The sequence below is a fragment of the Scomber scombrus genome, chromosome 9 (assembly GCF_963691925.1).
Source record: "Scomber scombrus chromosome 9, fScoSco1.1, whole genome shotgun sequence".
Lineage (NCBI taxonomy): Eukaryota > Metazoa > Chordata > Actinopteri > Scombriformes > Scombridae > Scomber > Scomber scombrus.
In genome coordinates this window covers 4726605-4751030 of record NC_084978.1, presented here as the reverse complement: position 1 = coordinate 4751030, position 24426 = coordinate 4726605, and the positions used below count along the sequence as shown (strand labels likewise).

General features: G+C 41.1%; 1 protein-coding gene across 1 annotated transcript in view; it reads left to right on the top strand.

Annotated features, from left to right (window-relative positions):
* Positions 1–24152, top strand: part of ppargc1b (peroxisome proliferator-activated receptor gamma, coactivator 1 beta) — a 99531-nt gene extending 75379 nt beyond the window's left edge. Inside the window, exons 4-12 of the mRNA XM_062425760.1 lie at positions 10590–10715; positions 13058–14114; positions 14724–14769; positions 17438–17502; positions 18903–19554; positions 20806–20863; positions 21255–21373; positions 22426–22553; positions 23100–24152. Coding sequence (XP_062281744.1) covers positions 10590–10715; positions 13058–14114; positions 14724–14769; positions 17438–17502; positions 18903–19554; positions 20806–20863; positions 21255–21373; positions 22426–22553; positions 23100–23191 — 2343 coding nt within the window. The 3' untranslated portion in view covers positions 23192–24152. The remainder of the gene's footprint in view (positions 1–10589; positions 10716–13057; positions 14115–14723; positions 14770–17437; positions 17503–18902; positions 19555–20805; positions 20864–21254; positions 21374–22425; positions 22554–23099) is intronic.
* The last annotated feature ends 274 nt before the right edge of the window (positions 24153–24426 follow it).

Below are 24426 nucleotides of genomic sequence, written 5' to 3'. Positions count from 1 at the left end.
AACCAGTCACTGTAGTATTACACAATGCACAGTAATTGCTGTTTACACTACTTTAACTACCTCTATTTAAATCTGAGCTCTACCATGACCCCTGTGTTTTTCTTCTGCCTTGCTTATTAATGTCTTCCTATCTGTTTTCTTCTTCTCTCTGTCTTTATTCCTATAAACTGACTCATTAGTAAAGGGTGTTTCCCCACATTCCCCGATTCATTAAATGATTCATTTGTGCAAAGAAATGTTTCAAAACTCAAGTGATGCTCCTGTAATTCCAGGACAAACTCCAGGACCCCTGACATGAAGCAGAATATTTCACTTCACCGTATATGAATCGTATGACTCTTGCGTCCTTGCTCTGTTTCCAATTGCGTACACTATCAATATTAAAAATAGCAACCTGACATTCACGTCCACTCACACAGAAAAGCTTGGTGTAATGACATTATGCTGTTAGCTGTACTGCAGCTGCCAGATGTGTGTGTGTGTGTGTGTGTGTGTGTGTGTGTGTGTGTGCGTGCACCCTTCATCCCCCTTTTCCATCACTTGAGTGGTTTACTGTCACATGACTGCTGTCACTCATGTGTTCAGCCTTGAGTGTGGTGGTGCCCTCTACTGGTGTGAAGTGAAACTGCATATGACCTCCCTTAGGCAACGCTGTCCCCTGTGTTTGTGTGTGCGTGTGTGTGTGTGTGTGTGTGTGTGTTTGTCTATTGATCACACGCATCAGTTTAAAATTGTATTAGTTTGATTGGATTAACATTGAAGGTGTCCTAAATGTATTTATTACCTGTCAAATGATTTAAGTATATTAACTTGTCATAATTCAAATCAATCAAAATCATTTACATTTATTTTTATTTATTTGATTTGATTTATACACTCATACTGACATATAGATGTGTTTAAGATAATATATGTGCTAGAAGTCCTAGGAGAAAAAGAAAGAAAAAATACTTAGTTATCACTAATTTATAAATATTAAAACATGAAGAAGATAATTCAATATTTGCACACAAAATATATATATCTAGTAAACATCAGTAATTATCATCTAGTGACACTGTTGTTAGAGAAAAGTACACACAGATCAACAATAACATTAAAAGCACCTGTCTTATATTGTATGTGTATGCCCCTCTCACACCGTCGATGCATGGACTCCAAAAGACCTCTCGAGTTGTCTTGTGTTATCTGGCACCAACATGTTAGCGGCAGATCCTTTAAGTCCTGTAAGTTGCAAGGTTGCATCTTCATGCAGCGGACTTGTTTTTTTCTGCACATCTCACTGATACTCAATTCGATTGAGATCTGGGGAATTCGTAGGCCGAGGCAACACCTTGAACTCGGTTCCTCAAATCATTCCTGATCAATTTTGGCATTGTGGTGGTGTGCATTATCCGGCTGAGAGAATGTACTTGGTCTGCAACAAAGTTTGAGTAGGTGTTATGTACCTAAGTAACATCCACATGAATGTCAGGAGGTTTCATTGCTTAGGGCATCACACTGCCTCAGTCTTCTTCCCATAGTGCATCCTGGTGCCATCTCTTCTCCAGGTAAATGATGCACAGGTACACGGCCCTTGACAAGATCTAAAAGGAAATATGATACATCAGTTGTGACACTCACATGCCCATTGTAGGTGTTTTTGGTAGGTGTAGGTGGACAGTGGTCAGCATTCTGACTGGTCTTTGGCTACGCAGCTTCATAAGCAGGAAACTGTGATGCCTTCTGACTGTAAAACATGTCTATCATAGCCAGGGTTAACTTGTTCAGCAGCTACAGTAGCTCTTCTGAGGGATCGGACCAGGTGGGCTAGCCTTCCCTTCACACGTGCATCCATGAGCCTTGGGTGCCCATAACCCTCTTACAGGCTCATTGGTTTCAGTTGTCCTTCCTTGGACTACTTTTGATATTTACTGACCACTTAATACCAGGAAGACCCAGCAAGACCTTGGAGATGCCCTGTTATTCACGCTGCCTGTCAGTGGTTTTAATACTAAAACTGATCGGCAATACAGTATACTAAATCATCATTCTGATTGATAACATTGTAATTATGCTTGTTCAAATAAATACCTCATGTAGTTTGGTATGTGTATATTTGCATATTTGTCTGAGCCTACATGGAGGTAAAAAACACTCATGCTGTATAAGCCTTTAAGCTTTTTGACAAAACGTTTGACAGCATGCAAATGACCAAACTGGAGATACATCTTTTACTGTTTTCTTTACTGTGTTTTTTTTCTGTGTTTCTGTCCTGCTCACATGTTAGTTCACATGTGCTTCCTCTTTGGAGTTTGCTTATCCCTTTTGTATTTGCTCTCTCATTAGTGTGTTTTTTTTCTCCCGATAATTGTGTTTGTGTCTACATCAACCTCCATGAACATACATTGTGTGTATGTGTATCTGCTCATGTGTTTCTCAACTTGTGTGTGATGGTTCTTCCTGTGTATGTCATCTTGTGCATGTGTAATTGCCAATGCATCCCTGCTTCTTTCTATGTGAGTATTCAGTCCCAGCACAGAACAAGGCCTCCATTGATGCTGCCAGTGGAGCTCTGGAAGTCATCCAGAGTAGAGCAGAGTAGAGTAGGGTAGAGTGTTTGAGGGGCCCAGATGCTACCCGAGGGTTTTCAATGTTTCACACAGACACAAACCTTCAGTCTCCTCTTTACTTTCCTCAATGGGACTCTAAGAGGAGCATCATCACACACTCTGAGCCAAGTTGGCTCGCCCACAAAGGGGCCGCGGTAGCCCCATTAGCGATGCGGGCGATCGTCCCGTTCAGTCATTTGACCCAGATAGTATTCTGTGGTTACAGCCAGCTCTGTCGGGTGGTAATGTTGTACTCATTAAAGCGTTACAGTACAGTAAAATACAGTGATAGTGTTGTAAATCAAATGTGGGTTAAATATGACCTCCAGACAATGATCAGAAACTTTATGGCAAACTGCCATCAATATAAACAACAAACCTGCAATTGTTTGAATTATTATTACTATTATTATTATTTGGTATTTTTACTTTTTTCACTGGAGCACATTTTCCCTTAAAATGCTTCAGTTTGATTTACTCTATCATGTTTCACATTACTTACTCATAAAGATGTATGCCAACCTAAAAAGCCTATAAATCTGTATTAAGAGGCCCTCTGAGATGCTACAGTATATATGTAGTTCCTCACATAAAGTTGAGCTAAAGGTGGGTCAGCAGGTCAGGTGTATATTTGTAGATGTTGGGACAGCATCATGGAGGTCCAATAATGGTTGAATATATAACAAGCAGGCTTTATATTCATAACCGTTATCCACTTGTGTGGTAATTATATAAAATTCTCATATTTTCTCACTTAATTTTAAGTTAATATAATCCGAAGAGGTTGATTAAATCAAGACTATGAAGAGTATTCTCCTCTTTTGATTTGATTAACCTTTCAAAAATGCAATGCAAAGACTACAAAATACATAAGTTGGCTAACAAGTTGAAATTATACCACAGCCACAGAAACCACTTGTTTCCAATTGGCTGTTAAAACAGTTCATGTTCATGTCAACAGTTCAAATCATTACACAAATTAAAATAAGCTAAAAAGTAACCATAATAGCTGTTGTAGAATATCTGTAACAAAGATGCATTCACAAAAAGCAAAGTGTTTTTCAGAGTTTATTGAAGTTAGACTAAGACAGAAAGTCAAAGAGCAACATCATTCGCATTCATAGTTACAGCAAGCCTGCTACAGAAAGTTACAGAACACTCTGTGACCCTTCGAATATACAACCTTGGCAGCTAAGTTGTACAACAGTCTTCCTGGAAGAGTTCTGCTTCCACATCCATCTGCTGAAAGTATAAACACCTGAATCATTAAACTGTATAGGAGTATATATTTCCATTTTCCAGATTTCCATCCACCCCCCTTTTTAGCATTTTAAAGTAACTTAAATATTAACAATCACAGAATCACAATCATTAAATATAGAAATTATATTTTTTAAATATATAGTTGCATATCATCAGCATATATTGTTAACATGCATTGTATTTATTGATAAGTTTGCCCACAGGCAACAAGTACAAACTAAACAACAATGGGCCTAAAACCGTATGGATGAGGGGCTACAATTCCCATTACAAACAATAAAATCATGTAATTTGAGGGGAAAAAAAACCCCAGTCCAGTGCTTACCAAGGTAGACCAACAAACCTCTCAAGCCTCTCCCTTAAAATACCATGATCGATAGTATAGGAGTAGCATGGGTGATTATAGGAACATTTACCCTAATTATCATTATTTAGATGTGAAAGGAGGCTGAAAAAATAAAATCACCTTGAATTGATGTTTTGGAGTTATTTAAATGGTTATCTATAGGGCTGAATAGGTATTTATTTGGAGAAATTGACCTTACATCTTTTTCAGTCATATTTGACAATAAACAAACTAAACAACACAGTTATGTCTCCTTATGGGTCATGTTGGGGTGATGGCTTCAGATGGCACTGAGGCTCTTTTGTAGTGTTTGGGATGTACCCACGTACCTCTTTCTGCCAATCTGATCACTGAGGATGTTGTGAGAGGGAGCTGGTAGGGCCCCAACCATTCAGGCTTGCTCCAGCTCTCTAGGACAAATGTCCTCACCATGTGTCAATTTAACATAGAAAGGACATGATATTGAGATAGGCATGAGTTACTATTTGACCCTATCCAAATACCATCTTGATGTTGTGCCCCTGTCAGTTTCCACTGATGTTTTTTTCACAAGGTGTTGCTCTGCCCTGCAGGTATGTGAAGTCTGCAGTTGAAGTTCCAGGTGTCATTTCTGTTGTGAAAATATGCAAAGAGAATGTGGTTGGTGTTGCTGTGCGTTTGGCTACTGTGTCCGCCCTCGCATTTCCTGTACAGACTTGACCAAAATGGTTAATAAGCACCTTGCATTTACACACTGCTAGTTGTTCTGGTATCACAGCACTCAGGAGAAAAGCTACTAGCTTGTGGTGACATAGTGATTTCCCTGTAGCTGTCAAAAAACGTCTTTTCCACAATGTGCTGAAACCATGCACTGCACCAAAAGCATATCTGCTATCAGTATAGATAGTTGTTGTTTTTCATTTAACCAATTTGCATGCTTCTGTGAGTGCTTTTTGATCTGCTGTTTATGCAGAGAAATGAGAAGGCAGTGGTATTTTTATTATCTCATGTTGGCTTTATATACTGTTTAACCAACTTAGTTTACCCCTGTTGTCTGATCCGTGGATGCTGAGCCATCAACAGACAACTCCAGCTCTACATTAATCAGTGGTGTGTCTCTGAGGTTAGGTCTCAGGCCGCATACTTAATTTATGGCTGCCATGCAATCATGCGGTTCTCTGTCTAATGCTGCTGGGAGAAGAATAGTAGGGTTAAGCATACTGTAGTACAAAGTTTGTGAAATTTGGCATTTCCAGCAACATAGAATGATGTTGCTTAACCATCTGGCTGCATAGAGATGTGCTGTTTTCTGTTCCAACAGGATTATTGACACTGAGTGAGGAACAAGCAATGTTAGATTCCGATAACTATACAGATCTCTTGATGCCCTAACAGCTTCTTTTGCAGCTGCTGACCTTAAACAAATAGGCAATCCTTTCGCTACTGTGTCTAATTTTGATGAGAAGTAAGCAACTGGAATCAGTCTGTTTCTATGTTCCTGTCACAATACTAATTATTTTCAACAACAGTCTGTGTGAATGGTTTTGTTGCGTCTGGTAGCCCTGATGTTAGTGTTTTTTGTATAGAGCAGGTTTTGGGTTAATGAAAGCTTGTTCTCCTTCCTCAATTCAAGTCACTTTCTAGTATGCAGTCAGTCCTTTTATTATGAATTATTCTGGTAATTGGCACCTCGCTGTCTAAAGTGTGATGTCATTTCTTATACAAGTCCGCAAACAAAGAAGCAGGTTCTGTCTTTTCTAAGATAGCTGTTACACGCTCACCCATTTACTCATTGTAATTTGCTCAAACCATCTTTGTGACCATTATTGGCCAAATGGTGCAACAGTTTTCGTGTGTCTTTTTCACAGACTTCTTTGTCGGTGAACAGACTATTAAATCATCAACATATTGTAAAAGAGTGCTTCCCCATGGCAGTTTTAACACTTCCAGGTTTTCTTTTAGTGTTGCAGAGAATATTGCCAGACTTTCACAATGTGCTTGGACTAGATCAGTCCAAGTATACACCTTCCCTTAAATGGAGAAGCCAAACCAGTACTGACAATCTTTGTATAAGAATGCTAAAAAAGCAGAAGTTAAATAAACGACTAAAAACCACTTGCTACCTGATGGAACATGTGATAAGACACTGTGTGGTTTCGGGACATCAGGTGCAAGAGCAGATACTGCTACGTTCAGTACCTGCATATCTTCTACAAATCTCCTCTCACCTGGCTGTCCCTCATCTGATCTTTTTAACAGGATATATTGATGTTCTGACTGGTGAGGTTTCTTTCAAGAGTGAGTCAAAACCTGGTGTTGTACCCTCTGTAGCCTCAGGTTTCACGATCATTGATCTTTGCATGGTCTGTAATCTTGAGTTTGGAAAAATATCAATTGTTGACGATGTTTGATCAAACCTACATCATATATACTTTTTTCTCAGAGGGTTGTTGGTACGCCTGTTAACTACGGAGAATCAGCTTTGTAGCATTACTGTTGTTTTTCACATGCATACATTCTGGTTGCATATGAAAGTCAGGCGGCACACTGTTCTGAACGTTTTAAGACATTCATTGTAATAGATGAAAGACCACTGTGATGTTTCAGTTCAACGTCTCACCCATAGACCAAAAGCTTTCCACTATAGTGTTCTACTTTCTGCTAGAGAGAAGAGTGATGCTGAGTCATACACTTTGAAGAACTTCTGTCTGTGGTCTTCTGGTATTTCTACCCCTGCTGCTCACACACATCTTTCTTCCAATACAACCATCTCATAGTTCTGTGTTGTACAATGCAAGTCTGTCTCTCTCACGTATTGCATATCCTGTTTCTGCATGTATGTATGTGTGTGTGTGTGTGTGTGTGTGTGTGTGTGTGTGTGCTTGCTTCACTAATTATGCGCCCAGTGCTTTTTAATCATTTCCTTCATACAGATAAAATAGAGTTCTTGTATCACATTTCACAAATAGCATAGCGTGACCCAAATCTGTCACTTTGCTGTCACTCCCCCATCTGTTCAGATCAACACTATGCCCAAACAACACATCAGGTCTCTTCCCATTAGGTTTACTGGACAGCAGAATGACTGTTTAAATCTCTTTCCATCCTTGTCATGTACTAATAAAAGAATAATGAACCATTCTTTGACAGTAGACTATCCCCACTAGCTTCAATGGTTACTAGTGTTGTTATGCTCAATTTTTGACGAGGAGTTAAATATTTTTATCGCTGATTTTGTTGCTTCTGAGTCAACTAAAAATTCAACTTTCTGGCCTCAAACCAGTAGTGAAACAGTGGGCATAACCTTGTAGGTGTCATGATTAAGCAATTTATAGCTTGGCATGTCTGTGTTGTTTTTATGGCTTCCTGCACTGATTGGTATCTGTGCTTGTGTGGGTGTCTGTGTTGTTACCTTTTTCATTGGTCATCTGGGTCCTGACCTGTCTCCAACCTTGCTGTAAATCTCCTTCAGTCTGATACATTTGATCTTCCCTTCGATCTCCTTCAGAATGCTTTTGGTGGCAGTCTTTTACGCAGATAAAACCGTCATCACCAGTCTTCCTGTTACATCCACCTTTACCCTATTGTCCACGTCTATGGCCTTGTCCACATGAGTCTAACATTTGAAGTTTGAGGTTTTTTGGTGTCTTTCTTCTCGTTGTCTTTGAACCCCCTGGTTCTGATGTTTTAGAGAGATTTTCCCGGTACAGATAGTTATCTTCCATGTTGTACTTGAGGTCATCCTGTGTGAAATTTCCATCCACCATTGCCCCACTTATGCTTCAGCACTGAACCATATTCTCGACCATATTCAGTTCCTTCAGAAACTGGCAACTCAGGAGCCACCTCTTTCAGGTCTGACATTGTCCATGGGTGGCACACCTACTGTGTTCAATCCTTTCCTTGGTCCTTTGGCTCCAGTGCACACCTGATCATAGAAAAGATGGGTGCTGGCTTTCTTCCTCTGGCATGGTGAGCAGGTCCTGGCTGCTAGAGGGCTCAATTAATGTCCATCTGCCCTCATGAACCTTCCTGTTACGCTCCACTCAGTTCTAGTGCCAGCCACAGGAGGTTTGGATGGTGTTTGAGGTGCTAAGGGTGCAGAGAGTGTTTGTTTCACTGGTATTTCAGCCTCAAGGTGTGTCCCTAATGGATGTTGGATCACTACATTCAAAATGTAACTGAATTTAGTTGTTGAATGTCTTTTCATGTTTCTACTCACCTTTAGAGACACATACAGCAGACTCTCAAGCTTGGTGATTGGATGATTCTTACTAAAATTTAAGACATGGTTGTCCGTCTTTGCGTTTTGTTTGTCCTTGCATTTTTATGTACAATCATATATCCTCTATGTATGATCAAAAACACACATTTCTAACACACTCACTCCTCTTTGGTACCGATGGTTGTGCAAAGAGATGTCCCTCTAAACCTTGGCAATCCTCCAACTTCCAGTCACCACAAAAATTGATGGGCTTTTGCCTCTGCAACCTATTAGACCTCTGCCTCTTATTGGAACACAATGAAATGCATCATTTATCAAAAACAAGCAAAATGAATAAATTCTATGTAGTCTCTTGTTTCGATTGAGGTGGCCAAATCATTCAGTTCAATTACTTTATTCATCCTTGGCGAGAAAGGGTATGTTTAGAAATGTAATCGGGTGCTCAAATAGATGATGACCTCCAATATGGCTGCATTAAGTGAACCCTCTGTTTGCAGGGCCCTTTTCTTTAAATCATTAGGGAAGCCCTGTTATAGTACATCCTTCTGCTCCAATCCCTACTCCTATCACATCTGTATTTTCTACATCGTTTTCTCCTGGAGCAAACGCTGCACAGCTTAGCGGGGGATTTTCTCCCTAAGCTGATTTATATCAGCTGATAGCCCTGTCATGAAGCTAGGCACTGGAATGAATGGATGAATAGACAGATGAGAAAAAAGCAATGAAAGGATACTGGGAAATGAGGAGTGGTTGTGTTAATATCCATTTGAAAGGTAATACCCAGGGAAGGATTCGCGTTGCATTCGCCTTCCGTTTCTTCTGTTCCTGTATCCTTACCGCAGCTTCCTGTTTGATCTTAAGGAAGGAAAGGATGTGGAGAAGGAAGGATGAGTGGAGGGATATGGGGGAAAAAACATGAGAGGGATGGAGAGAGAGAGAGAATGAAGAGGACAAAGTTTATTTAAAAATACACAGGTTTTGATGAAGATGGGTGTAAAAGGTGGATGGAGATAAGAAGAATGGAGGAAGACAGATGAGACAGGATGGTGGCGAAGATTTACGGATGAAATGAGAAGAGGAGCTGAAAGACAAGACAGGGATTATAGAAAAGCTGGGGGAAGGAATTGAAGATAGGTGATCGAGAAAGTAAGATGGAGACAGGAAGAAGCAAACAAAAGACATCAGGATGGATGAAATGGACAAAAAACAGAGAAACTGATAGAAAGACAAGACTGAAGGATATAGAGAAAGGGAAGAGCAAAAAGTCATATTCTCTGTTATTATAGAGGAAGAAATGGCTGAATCCAACCCTTTAATAGAAAACGTGAATGTGCCATGTAGCTGTCAGCTTTAGTGACGTGATAAATGTACAGTATCATAACCTCATGGCCTCTACTGCACATTATTCCCTTGTACAAACATCCATCTGCAGGATGTTAAGAGCTGACAGAATATAGATTAGAAATTGGAATGAAAGCCCGAAAGAGCCAAATGGTGGACGCTTTCATTTCACAAGTGACCAGTCTTAATTTTTCCAGCTTATCTCATTTGGTATTTTGAATAAAATGTGTAAAACATTGCAGTATTTCTTTTGTTCCCTACTCCCTCCAATCATCTTACATACAGACATTTTTACTACTATGCTAGAAGAAGAGAGGGTGTTGTTCTAAATGGGGCATATCATGCTTTTTGTGATTTTCTGTTGTATTTATAGTGTTATGATGTTGAATGTCTATGTTAAAACTGGTAACCTGTACTTCCTCCTTAAACTGGTGTATAATTGTTCTCATGTGCCTAAAAATGGTCGTCCATTGGTAGCCTTCCTTGCTGAGGTTATTTTAAGGGTTGTTCACATTCGCCACATGGATATTAAAGACCAGACTCAGATGTGAACATGTATGACTATATTTGAGAAGTTTCCATTTGGAGTACATAGTAGCGTGTAGAACTGTTGGGCATCTGCCAGGAGCATATTATGTAAAGAGGTACCAGTTGAGCCCCAGAATGTAAATATAGACCTAGAAATGTGCATAATACACCACCTTTAACCATCTCATGTCAATCCAAGAACAAACACACATTTAGTTTACCTCTAAAATATCTACCATGTCAAGTCTACTAAGGGTGTTGGATGTTTACTGACAAACTGCAGCCTGATATATTTTACTTTCTTCTCTTTCACCAGCTGAAGAAACTGCTGCTGACGCCTCCCAACGTGCCCGCGGGCATCGATGCACACAAAGATGGAGTCAACGGGCATCGCTACAGCAACAGAAGCTTGCACCTACGGCCAGTCAGACCTCTGGTTAAGGTGAGGGGATGATACCATGGAAATACCTTGTCTATTCAATGTGTGCACAGGCAGAATTTGCTTAAGTCTCTTTTTTATGTGATTGGTAACATTTCTTAAAGATAGACTTTAGTGGATAGCTGATAGGAGACAAGCAGGCTGAAATTAAGGGAAGAGAGGGCGGTATAACATACAACAAGGGTCCCTAGCTGGAGTTGGACCAGGGATGGTGCAGTTATGTGGCATGCACAGTAATGCTCTGATTACTTACATTTATCCTGTGTCAGAGTTTCCAGCCTTTTCTTCTTCACCCTGTGAAGCAGAACCGAAGCAGTTTGTTCTGTCGTAACCCCAGACATTCCCACATCTCGATTCACTAGTTACTGCCTCATTCTGCCTGTGTCTTCTGAAGGCTGGTGAGATAACAAAATTGGATTTTTCCCATCACTTGCTCTCAGAGGTGGAGAGTTAACACTAAAGTAATTCACTTTTTGCATTCACAGCCTGCAGTCAGCATCCCTGCAGCTGCAAAGGCAGTCCCTTTTAAACAGGTGTCGGCAGTCGTTCTGCAAGTTTGCGTCAGGCTAATAGATAGAACAGATATTGATATTACGATCATTCCTGCATTATCCTTATATCCAGAAGAGAAAAAAACATCAGTCATTTGTTCAGATGCTTGAAGCGATCTGCAAAACATAGCTTTACATTTTTCTGACAAGTCACCTCTTGTGGTCATACAAATAGTGGCTGATTCTCTCTCAGTATGACTGCTGAATCCCGTCAGGGAGGAGAATTGGAAATGATGACTGGCACTCACACCGACAGTCCACATCAGTTTCTTGGAGCCATTTAGACAATTCTTCCAATCATATAGGTGGTTTGTTATACATGCTGTTTCAGAGATGTAGCGAAACCTGCATTCCCTGCCCTTAAAAAATATAAATCCCACCAATAGCACCTATAAAATAGGCGTTTTTGCCACCCTGGCAACCAGAAATTATCATTGAAATGCTAACCAACTGTGGTGAAATGTAAACAAATCAATTTTCCACTGGCTAAAGCTTTCTGACAGGTCTTGTATTCTTATTATACAGCGTTCAGAGATACAGGGGAAAACAATGACAAAACCTTCTCAAAGTCCAGCCAGCAGTAGTCCAGCTGGAACGACAACAACAGTTTATACTTTCAGAATGATAGATATCTCATTTTAGGCTAAAAACTCTACAGGCCTTCAAGCTCGCGGGGACCTTCGGCTGCTGCGCATGATAGATGTGGTGTTGGGGAAGAGAGGACATTTACAATGGCTACTGCTGTATGACTTAGCAGTAATTGGATAGCTGCTAGCATTGTGCTTGAAGTGGTCATTGATTACAACAGCAGTCATTTATCTTGTACAAACATAAAACATGGTGAGTCTTCACACAGCCTTTTTGCTCTGGCTTAAGCCAGGAGGGTACAAAATAGTTGCAGGGTGCAGCATGAGGATAAGCCAAGCCTGTATCATCACAAACCTCCCTAACCGTGCTGTGACTGGCAGTGTGTGTTAGTGTGTGTGTGTGTGTGTGTGTGTGTGTGATCGTTGGGTTTAGAGTAGCGTGGCTTTGCTGTGGCAGATGGCGGGAGTATTGACAGACAGGGCAAGAGGGCAACAGTGAATCATAGTGTGTCTCTCTCCTCCTCTCTGTATGAGTAATATGGAATCAGCCATTTCATTGCAGCTGCACACTGGATCATCCCTCACAAAGTCGGAAGTAAAATTTACTGTCGTGTGTTAGAGCTCATGCTCGTGTATCCAGGGCAGGAAATTGAAGATACACCCTTGTCGTCATGGGTCTGATTTTTACTTTTGGCGGTTCATTTTTCTTGTGAAAACAGCGTGATATTTCCAGCACAGCCACAATGGAGTTTGTTGGAAAATGACAAATGTTTAATCTGAAACATCAATAGTAAATGTTAGGTTTTAGTGTCAGATCTTCAAAGTCAAAGAGAGAGTGCTTCTTTTTAAAGTTTCCATTTTATATCGATGGCTAATGTTAGAAGCTTAGGTGGACGTGAATGTAATGCAGATACAATATGTGTAGCATTTTGTGTCGGGTTAAAAGGCATTCTTAGATGGGTAAAAATAAATAAATAACCAAGATTAACCACACAAGTTGGATTAAGAGAAAGTAAGGGATACAAATTGTTACAAAAACGGGTTATCACAAGCAAGTACATGAAGATCACAATTGTGTCAGTTTCATCTTTATATTTTAATAAAATCTGGACACTAAATAAAACAACGCAGCAATAGACACATTTTTCAGACTGTATCCTAAATGTTTGAGGGTGTTATAAGTATGTTTGTGTGTCTCCTCCATCAGAGCGACCTCCCTCAGGAGCGGAAGCCCCGAGCGGTGCGTCCGGCGGGCCGCCTGTGCACCGAGCTCCACCGCCACCTCACCACCGCCCAGGACACAGAGGACACCGCTGCCCCTGACACAGAGGAGGACGAAGAGGAAGAAGAAGACGAGGACAGTGAGTCTGAGGAGGACGAAGAGGAGGAAGGCGAGGAAGAGGAGGAGGAATCTTCCAGCAGCGAGGTGGAGGGAGTGGCGGTTGCGACCGCTGAGCCGCCTAAGCCTCAGTTCAGCTCGGAGAAAGAACTGCACTCGGTGGTGGAGCTGATCAAGTACATGCATACCTACTGCCTGCCCACGCGCAAGCAGCAGGGCTGGGATCGTAAAGACCGTGAGCTCTCGAGGCCGCGGGCTCGACCCGAGGCCTCGCGCCCGGCCGCCACAAACTCTCACAGCAGAGTCGTCTTGGTGGCCGCTCCTGGGACCAGTGGGGGTTTGACTGGGACAGGCAACAGCGCCCCCAGGAGGCTCCCCTTCGCTAGGCGGAGGGAGATGAAGGCCAACTCCCTTCTCCGTGAGCTCCTGCAGCAGAGCAGCTCTTACGATGTGAGCAAGCCTTACAGACTGCACAGCCCACCCTACTCCCACTCCCACAGCCCCAACAGAGGAGGAGTATATATTTCCTCTGCCCTGGGTAAATCAGCCCGAGCCCATTCCCCCACCTCCCACAACCCCAAACCTGAGCTTCGTAAAGACTCTTCCTCCCCAGAGAGGAGAAACTACTCCTCCGAGGCCCCGCAAAGCTTCGAGGAGTTCGCAGAGGACGGCGGTTCCTTCTCCGTTCGGCGCTCCCGACGCTTGGCCTCCTTCCCCAGCCGATTCGCCAAGAGGCAGCGGCCTGGACGGGCGAGGGAAGGCGAGGGGAGGGACAAGGAGGAGAGAGAGGAGGGACGAGCAGGATTCAAACTCTTGCCAACCCAGGCCGGAGGGGGAACCACGACAGAGACGCAGCCAGAGCAGCCGACGACGGGCGACTGCAGCGCTGGTACAACGGAGCCGACCAAACCCTGCTGCCACAGCGGTGAGACAGAGGCTACTATTCACACATCGCCTTTTATGTTCAATATCGTGTAGCTGCTTAGAATACATTTTATCTGGATGACTCAAACTGTAATCCATCTTATATTAACTGACTGAGAATAATAACACATCTCCTAAAATGTGAGTTTATCAAATTTTTTTGGGCTATCTTTCTATTTTTTTATCGTCCCTCTGTTCGAACGCTGTTTCATCCAAGCTGCCATAGCACTGAAAGGATGACAAAAGTGACAAGTGAATGATGAAGGATTTACTTAATGTCCTTGGAGAGATGAGTGTTGTAATACAAGTCACATATAGTGTAAGTGTCATGTCTGAGCTTTACATTTAAAGCATAATCCATGTGATCCAAACATCAGCTGGAAAGAAATGTGTCTTCAAATCTGAGTGTTGATCACCTTGATTATTGAGATTTGAGTAACATGAGATGGGAAAATATCAAAGTTGAGCCATCCAGCTGCATTGTGAATGTAGCCTGAGATACAGACAAACAGGCAAACACCATCATTTTCAGTAGAATCAGACACATTTTATTGGCATGTATGTAATTGAATGCATGTGCGTGACTGGCTTTCTTTATTTCTGATTGCAGAAAAGCGAGCCTGCCTCTGCCTGCCTCTGAATCCCAAGTCCACAGGGTGAGCATCTCTAGATGAAGTTCTTGCTATATTTCCATCATACAGTAGTAGAAGTGCTAAATATTTCATGCAGAATCTAAGCCTGCAGTCAACGAGTACTTAATGCTAAGCAATGTGGAAACATTCTTTAGTGAATGGCTTTTTTTCCTGATGCTTATACAGCTGTTTCGATTGTTTTATAATGTAAAAAATCAGCTGCCTTAGAAGCTAAATGTACTTTTAACCAAACAATTCCTCTTAAAAACTGAGACAGAATGCATCAATATTTCACTAAACGTACAGTTAAGAGCAGAACAACATCTGCTCGTACAAGCTACAACATGTGGTTTACTTAACTCAGCAAATCCAATCAAATAACTACAAACATACTCATTAAAAGCTAATTATTGATTACTATCACTAAAACATTTCCCTGTGAACAAATATGAAGTATAGCTAAATCACCATTCCCCAGGCATCACACTGGTCCTTCTGTTTTAAGTTAAAATATGCCGCAGCAGTGCTGACAGGTGTACAGTAGATGCCTCATGGGAAATCCTGCATTAGAAAACATGACTTTATCATAATGAAAAGTTACAGCTGGGCCTTCATTTAAATTGCTACTTAAAATTCACAGAGCTGAATATTTGTTCTTCATAACCAATGCCAGACAACAGGTGCACATATTAAACACCACCTGCTTATGATTAAATTATATACAAAATTAAAATCACATGTTCAACCAATTTGAAAACTTTACAGAAGAGAACAGAAGTTTGGGTTGCATTATTGAATCTGATAAAAAAAAGTAGGAGCTTTATCTTTGATGGCATATATTGTGCATATAAATCCAGGGGCGGTTTGTAACTGAGTAAAAGAGTTTAAGTTTTTTCCTCCTTTTTAGAAACGCTACCTTTTCATGGTCTTTCTTAAAACTGTACCTTTACTTTTTGGGCCAGTAACTTTTAACTTTACTACCTTTGCCACTGATTCCTTCATTACAACTACTCTGTTAGCTACAATGCACTTTGCCACATTAACCGAAATGAGCTGTTATCCAATCAGTGTGTTTACCCGTTACGCAGGAGAGCCTTAACCACTCTTCCTTGCAGTACAGAGACATGTACTTGTGCCAGATTAATAATGAGCTGGCTAAATGCACAAATTAAGCAAACTCAGGAAAATACCTTTTCAATTTAAGGTTTAGTTCAACTAATTTAACTGCACATCATTATTATTATTATTATCATTATTAAAATGTAGTTTCCCCAATGAGTTAGCCCACTTAGAAGCCTGATGTTAACTTCTAAATGGAGGCAGTGGGAGTTATTGCTCCATACTGCTGAGGAAATGCATTAATCATAAGAATAGTTTATTTATGAGTACTGAACGAGAGACGGATTCCATTAGGAGCAGAGGATTGTTCCAGCTATACTAATCTAATGCCTTTAAACATGCAAATTAATGAGTTAATCACCTTTTGCTGTAATATGGAAAATTCAGCGCTAATTGATTTGATCCTATTTAGGTATTTGTTTCATTGTCTCGGTTATATAATCCCACACTCCAAAATCTAGCAGTAGTCCATAATGTCATAAATTAAGTAATAAATCTTTTTGGCTTGAGGAATTTGATGTTGGCAGGATGGAAAAGCCTCTGAAACAAACACTTGTGCCCTCAACTGATTGATTACGTAATATGAATTTACATATTTATATTAAGCTTACCAGAAGCTCACAGCACATCTAGACTTGTTTTTTAAAACTCAAATCAACATGGTTCAATTAAAAAGTGAGTAAGAATATGGAAATTATGATATACAAAAGACTTAACATTCCATGAAGAGGGCTTAGATCCATTTTTAATGCATATCTGTAAGCATGGTTTGCAGTCATGTATAATCTCATAAGACTGTATTCTACTCTGAACTTGTAATGAGATAAAGTAGATCCAAATTCAGGAGATTTTATTCCAAGATCCTTAATGAATCAGGACCCCTGGTTGGCTTACAAAGATTTTAATCTGTGCCAGACAGAGCGCCCTCCCTGCTCTTACTTTTCCAAATTAACCTCCCCACCCATCCATCTAGCCTCTAACGCTGGAACCTCTCCAGCCCCCAACCAATCACAAATCTGAATGCTTTTTTCCTGTATAAACCCCTGGCATCTGTCCATCTTTTAAATGAATCTGTCTTATGAAGTGCTCAAAAAAAAAAAAAAATGTTGTTTGTTTGGTTTTTTTAATTTTATTCCCCTGTTCTCTGTGGAGGGTAAGTAATATCCCGCCTGAAGCCAATCCACTCGGCACCGCTCCTGCCTTTCATGGCAACTGGAGAAACAGAAACAGACAGCCAGAAATAGAAAGCAGAGGAAGAATAGGGGAGAGGACAGCGGAGTACATATGGTTGTTGTGATAAGAAATGAGGAGAGCCGAGAAATGCCAGTAGCATTTACAGGGAGAAACATAATTCAAATTCAGCAGACATCAGCTGAAACGGTGCAATTTTTATTTTAGAAAAAAAAAAAAGGAAAAGAAATAAAGAGCTTCTGCTGAGAGCCTTTTAAGGCTCTTATTAGATTCCTGTTGGCTTGAATGTTTGAAACCTGCAACAGATTCCAGCATGACACAGCAGTCTTTAATTCATCTCTCTCTATTCTTTTCATGTGTGTGTTTGTTTCTCCACCAAAAGAGAGTCCCAGTACAGCACCAAGCCTTTTGAGCAGACGCTCAGTGTGGATCTGTGTGGAACAGCAGGTAAACACATCTCACGTCTACTCATTTGTTTGTTTGGATCTACGCTGATGTCAGCTGGTTGCCGCTTTAAAGCTACAGTCATAAGGGATGGGGGATTGTGGGGCATAATCTTATTCTATTTGGGATAAGAAGTAACAGGTAGCAGTGCTTTAATATCAGATACTGAAAACGCCTTCACAGCACAGTGTTTTGCAGACATATTTTTTGTTGAGCTATAGCTGTCAACACTAACTTTTGTGACAAATTCATAAAGTTTCCTGTGGCAACTTCGCAATAAAAAGCCACTCCATGTTTGGCACCTTTTTAATGTGAAGCAGCAGCAGTAAGAAACATGAGCAGTAACTTAATCCAGCTGAAATGTAAACTCCCTGTGCATTTAAAGGCAATCTGAATCCTGCCTGGTAATGATAGACTCAACCACTAACAATGAAAACTACTACATAGAGAGTTAATTAGAATATAATTACATTGAGTGGCTATTGCTGAAAACCAGAACATAACTAGTATAAAAATATATATAATTTTAAAGTTAGTTTCCACTTATCCTCAGTGGTATCCAGCCATGCAGAGAGTTTTAATCTGATTTGCTTATTTGAATGATCTGCTTCTTAGATTTCTCTAATGCCACCTTAAGGATAATAGCATTTTGATTGTGGTGCTCAAAGCATTGCAAAACAGCTTTTTGGAAACAATGCCCTGTTATTATGAATGAACGACTCTCATTAAAGCTAATCTTTTTCAAATAAATGAATAAAATGTCAGTGTTTTCAGCACAAACAATTTCAGTCAGTTGTTTTTGAGTTGCCAGCAGGAGTTTGAAAGCAGGTGTGTCAAAACCTTGATACAAAACAGCTAAAATGTCCAGGCGCCACTCAGATTGAGTAATACAATGTTTGGGTTGTTTTATTCGTGTTGTGTAATTTGAAGTTTTTAATCAGGAAAGTTTCCTACACCAGTTTAGATGAATGTGATTTTCATTTCGGAAGTTGTTGTTCTGTTCTTATATGCCAACAGCTATATTTTCTAATGTTACTTCACACTACTTTTTCCCCCTATATTGTAAGTTGTTGAAGTGACACAGCAATTTGATTATGAAGTCAAATAAAGCAATTATGGTTTCCAAAAATAAGGACTTGAAATGGTGCGGAAATTATGAGTTAGACAATGAGCTCCTGGAGCTGCTGACTCATGGCTGACAACACTTCAGCTTCAATTATATTATCATTATAAAGGAAATTTGCCTTTGCAGATAGGGAAACATTGAATGCAAAACAGATTTGAACACAGGACACATAAAACAGCAGAATGAGATCATTTTAAGGGACTGAAGTAACAATTCAAAGCAGTTTGGGAGTTTGTGTTCTGATCATTTGCGTATCTCTCTTTCTCCCCCTCCTCAGGTCTCACTCCTCCCACCACCCCGCCTCACAAACCAGTGGAGGATGAGCTCTTCAAGCCAGCAGAGGGAGGAAAGGGCGGTGGAGGAGCAGGCGGTGGCGACGGTGGAGGCAGTGAGTGTGTCCACGCAGCCTCAAACACCAACACCAACGTTGCCACCAAGGGCTCCTCCTGGCTCAGCCGCACCCACCACCAGCGGAAGCTCCCGGAGCAGACGGAGCTGTATGCCCAACTACGGCGCATGGGCCAGGCCGGTGACAATGACACACACCGCAACTTTGGCGACCATGACTACTGCGCGCTGAGCCTCGGCGAGAGCCGCAAGCGTAGCGCCGCTATGCTTGGCGCCATGTTGCAGGCGCAGGGAGGGAGCGATGGTGTTAGCAGCCCGGCACCCAAAGTAACCGATGATCAGGTATCGGCGAATGAAAATGGGAAGGAGAACGGGGAGAGGCTGGTGATGTCAGAGCTTGCAGAACCCAAGCAGCAGACAGCGACAATTGTGATACCATCATTGCTGCAGTCCAACTGCCAGTTGGCAGCTGCCACACCACCGGTCTCAGAGGAAGAGGCGGAGCGTTCGTCAGCGTCTCGCTCACCCTCGCCCATCCTCCACCTGTGTCCCGACTCCCCCTCCGGCAAGACAGACTCCAGGTGAGACAGACGAGACAGGAAGATATGTGAAGATGTGGGTCAAGGAGATTAGATTAACAATGCAATGTAGAGAAGGAAGTATCAGATAGATGCCCCCTTTGTTGTTTGGTTCAGTGTGAAAAAAAAGGGGAAAAAGCGAAATGCGGATTAATGACTGATCTTTATCATGGCTATAATGCGGGATCTCTTAATAAAAGAGCCTCGAGACAAAGAGAAAAGCAAGAATGTGGAAAAGGGAGGGAGACGAGAGAAGAACATAGGATGTGAGAAAGTCCAAATGTAGGATCCTTTATAAATGAAGGGATTTTTAGATATATCCACTCTATCCAGGTATGACTCTTGAGCCCTCCTGTTGTTTTCAGGTCAATTTTGTCCTTAGGGTTAATTTTGATCCAGGAGGACAACATGAGTTAACTTTAAAATGAGGTATAATTTTATTTAAATGAGGCCTTTTGAGCATAATTGGAATGAAGTTGTCTAAAAAGGTCTAACACAGAATCGGGTGATAATTTATACCTTATGCTTTCAAACAAAAAACAGTCAAACCAGGCTGGGTCAGTTTTGATCCAAGAGGAAAAAAAGTTCCACAGTATATCTCATGCATATATAGTATATGTTATTTTACATTGTGTTATTAGCTTGGTATAAACACTATAGCCAACTCTGATGGAACTTAAATTTCTACTGCCTCACAGCACATATCGTTACATCACCCAACCCTAATCACAAGGTGCCAAAATAACAGAAAGACCAGGTTTGAGGTTAAATGCTGATAACCTTTAACCCCTACAATTGAATCCATAATTCAAAGCACTGTCTCGCCCGCCTGGCTGCATGTTGCGGCAAGAAAATTGAATTTTGCCATATTTTTGTTTCTTTTGTTACATTGCAGTTACGCAGCTAATTAAGTGTGTTATTGCTCTCTAAAGAATTCCAATAAAAGTTCCGATTTTTTCTGGGGGTTTTTCTATGTGACTCTGGACTGTCTCAAATAGAATAAGGTCAGCAGTCATATCATTTCTGCCCACGTAACGATAATGATACAGAGGGAAAAGGAGAGGATGGTGAACAGAGCGTAGCACTACTGCAGTCGGAGGGAGAAAGTCTCCCTTTTTTTTGCCGCAGTTCACCTGTTTCCTCATGTCTGACATTTCAGTTTCACCTTGTGTCCGTCCTTATCTCACTTACCGTTCTTATCTCACCTCTCTCTCTCTCTCCCTCTCTCTTCCTTCCTCTCTCGCCCTCCTTTAGTGAGAACTCAGAGATGGGTCCTGACGACAAGCAGAGGAACAAAGCCAAGATTGACGAGGTACAGAGAACATTCAAGCTCTACAATCTTTTTCATACTGCAATACGATTGAATTAAAGAAACTTTTTTGAAGACCCAACCCCAACTTCCCTTAGCTCACCTATGGCCTTGGCTATAAAAACACACCTACGACAAATTGATTATGCACCAAAACATCCAAGGATGTCTTTGATACATCATTTTGGACATGCAAACACCCATACCCAAACTGATAAGGCATTCTGTATCTTCAGGTGCATGTTGCAGCAAAATCAAACTAATAGACTGCATGTAAATGAACAGTGGGGTATCTGAAGTGTTGAGACTCAGCCTGCCTGCTTCAGTTCCCACGTCAATCTGTATTCTGTATTGTCCTTTGTCCTGACTGTTGCCATGGTTTCCCTGTTGCCAGGACAACTGCCAGGTGTTTTACATCCACAACCTGCCAACCAGCGTGACCCAGAACATGCTGAGGAAACGCTTCCAGGTTTTCGGCAAAGCAGAGGACTGCAAAGTCATCATCTGCAATGAGTAAGTGTCCCTATCTGGATTCCTCTGAAGAGAGGACATAGTGGAACTTTGTTTTTTGAGATAGGCTGACTGAGTTTCAGTATGTGGAAGTTGCACAGGCAGTTTACAATGCAGCCAATATCATCAGATGGAAGTATTGTATTCAGATAATGTTTCAGTGTCATTAGTTTGTACAGGATTGAGTCATTTGTGCCTGAAATTAATAACTAGGATTGGCAAATGAAATAAGGATAGCAAGTCATCAGAAATGTCTGTCCTAATTCCCCCTAGAGTAATACGGCAACCTTTGGGAAACAGTATTTGTTAACTCTTGTATCTGTAATGATCTTTACTTTTTAAAACTGTCATGGAATGGCAACTATATCCAATTAATGTCAAAAGTTGGAATATTTGAACTTCATGCAGAAACATATATAATCAGTGAATGCAAACCAGTGAGACACTTAACCCTGACAGCAGTCCCAGAAAACCTTCTGTTTTGAGTTACCATCTGCCTGGTTCGTCCAGGTGCTCTAGTTTCCATACAACCCAACAAGAAAAAATACTCTTAGTATTGCCCTTGACAAAGGCACTGGACTAATAACTGGAGTTGGCCCTGGGCTTTGCACTGTTGCTCTGGCCACTGCTTGTAAATAGTCAGGACGAGCACGTTTCAAAAAGGATGAATTTGCTCATGGGGATTAATTAAATATGAATGTAAAAAAGCTGAATTTAATAAGGGTGTCCTTTTGTTGTTGCAGACAAACCCAAACATTTAGAGTGTGAGGTGGATTTTGATGTTGAGATCTTATTGGCTTTGTCCTAATTTGTCACTTATTTTTGATATTTGTTTTTGTAACAACAGTCCAGAGGCAGATCAAATAAGTGGCTGCATTTCTTCCATTGTGTCTCTGTATTGAACCAGTCCAATTATTATTTCACATGGAATGCATACTGTATGAGTGGTTTAGCATTCTCCATCTCTGCAGTGCTAATATCACTGTGTACCTTTTTCTATCTCCGCAAAGTATCATTAAACTAATGCATATGACTGTTTTCCTGTCTGGTTACAGGGAGCGTTGTGGGGTGATAAAGATTCGCCAGGGGGGGAGTCAAAGACACTGGAGAGAACGGGAGACTGTTTTCCAGAATGGACCTGCGGGCCTAAGGAGGCTGACAAGGAAACGCTACATAGACCTTGGTAATGAACACACACTGACAAGGTTTATAGGTGGCTCAAATAGTATATCAGCAATACCCTCACGAAAAATGCAACAGGCTAGTCTAGTGCCCCTAGTGGCAGCTAAAACTTTTTTGCAAGTTTGCTTTTAGCCTGTTTTTGCAACTTGTACTAAAAAAAAATCTGGTTTAAACTTCTCCTACAAGAGTATGACAACACTGACAGAAAAAACTGTACTTCTGGTTGAAAAAGCCACTTTCTTATTCTGTGCTAGGTAGATAGAGCTTGAGGATTGATCCATTGTGACTGCTAGTGGGTTGGGTAGTGCCTGCCACTGGTGGTAACTGGTGTTGTCTGTCACTAAAATTAGATTTGTAAAATGGTTTGCAATTTTGGCATCACAATTCAACTTGACACTGTGGTTTGCCAAAGTGCCACAGGACTTTATTTCGGCTCCTTACTGGATTGACGCACAGCACATCTGAAGTTTTTAAGTTGCCTTGAGAAAGTTTGAGCAATGTTCCACTCAAAGATTTGACTTGGACTGACACAACCTTTTTCTTTTAGATGAGGCAGGTCCGGGTCCTGTCAAGAGCAAGTACGATGCACTGGACTTTGACACTCTGCTGAAGGAGGCTCAGAAGTCCCTGCACCGCTGACAGCACAGCACCTCTGACTGGCCAGCCTTAGTAAACTGCAGCAACACCCCTCCGACAACACTGCTCTACCCTCAGACAGGCCTCTCAGTACCTCCATGCAAGGCAACCTCGCAAGATGTTTACATTTTTACCATTGGAATAAAGTAACGATAAGGACCTTGTTTTTTAAGTTTCTTTCACCGGAGGATACTGCTTAAAAATGAGGAAGCCACTGGGAGTCCGGAGGAGTTAAGAGACAATGGAGGAATTAGGACTTAACAGCAATGATACAACAACTACAAACGATAGTGATACAGATTGTGATTCTCTGCTGAACAACAATAACAACAAAGCTGCTTCCTGTCTGTGTTGGTGACGTCACTGCCCCGCCTTGGAAGAGCGGGCGTGAGAGACATCTGTAGCAAATCCTTGCTATCCTTGCGTTGCGTTGGTCCTCGTGGTGTGTTTCTCTGCGTGTGCGTGTTCTTTGTTCCGTTTGTTTTGTAAAAAAAAAAAGAAAAAGAAAAGAACTTCCCTATTTCTGGTCACGGATGGTGAACCATGCAAGCTGTGTTCACCATTAAGTTGTGTGGTTGTATAACCAGAAAAAAAAAAAAAAAAAAACCTGCTTTGTTTTAGCGAAAAATCGTGGATGTTATAAATTTTAAAAATCTATTGTGTGTGTGTTATGGACAAAGAATATAACAAAAAAACATTTAACGTAATCATTTGATGACTGATAAAGTTTACAAATCTAAAATGAAGAAGAAAAAAATCATGTTTTTTTCTTTTTTGTAATTGTAGTGCTTCCTTGATTTGATCTATGCACTGTAAGGAGGTAAATGTCTCCGCTGTCCTCCACTTTCCCCCCTCTCTAATCTGTAACTCTGCCATGCCGACTATTCTGGCTTCTGCTACTGGCTGCTGCAGGCTTCGTTTGGTAGGCGTGTTATACATAAAGACCTCGACTCAGATCTGGGAAAAACTTGTTGTTTGTAACCCATTAGAACTAAAAAATGGTTATTTGAAAAGCACTTATCTTGAATGTTGCACATAGGAACTAGCTTTAAAATAGAAGATAACCATTGACTTTCTATTAAGTGAGTCTATTAAGGGTTTGGTTACTAAAAAAACGGGATGAAATTAGGGTTGAAGTAACATTATCAATGGTGAGATACCAGAAGTAATGGTTGAAGATGTTCTTCGGTGCTCACATGGGTTCAGTCTGTCCATTATGTTAGGAACTACTGCCAAAT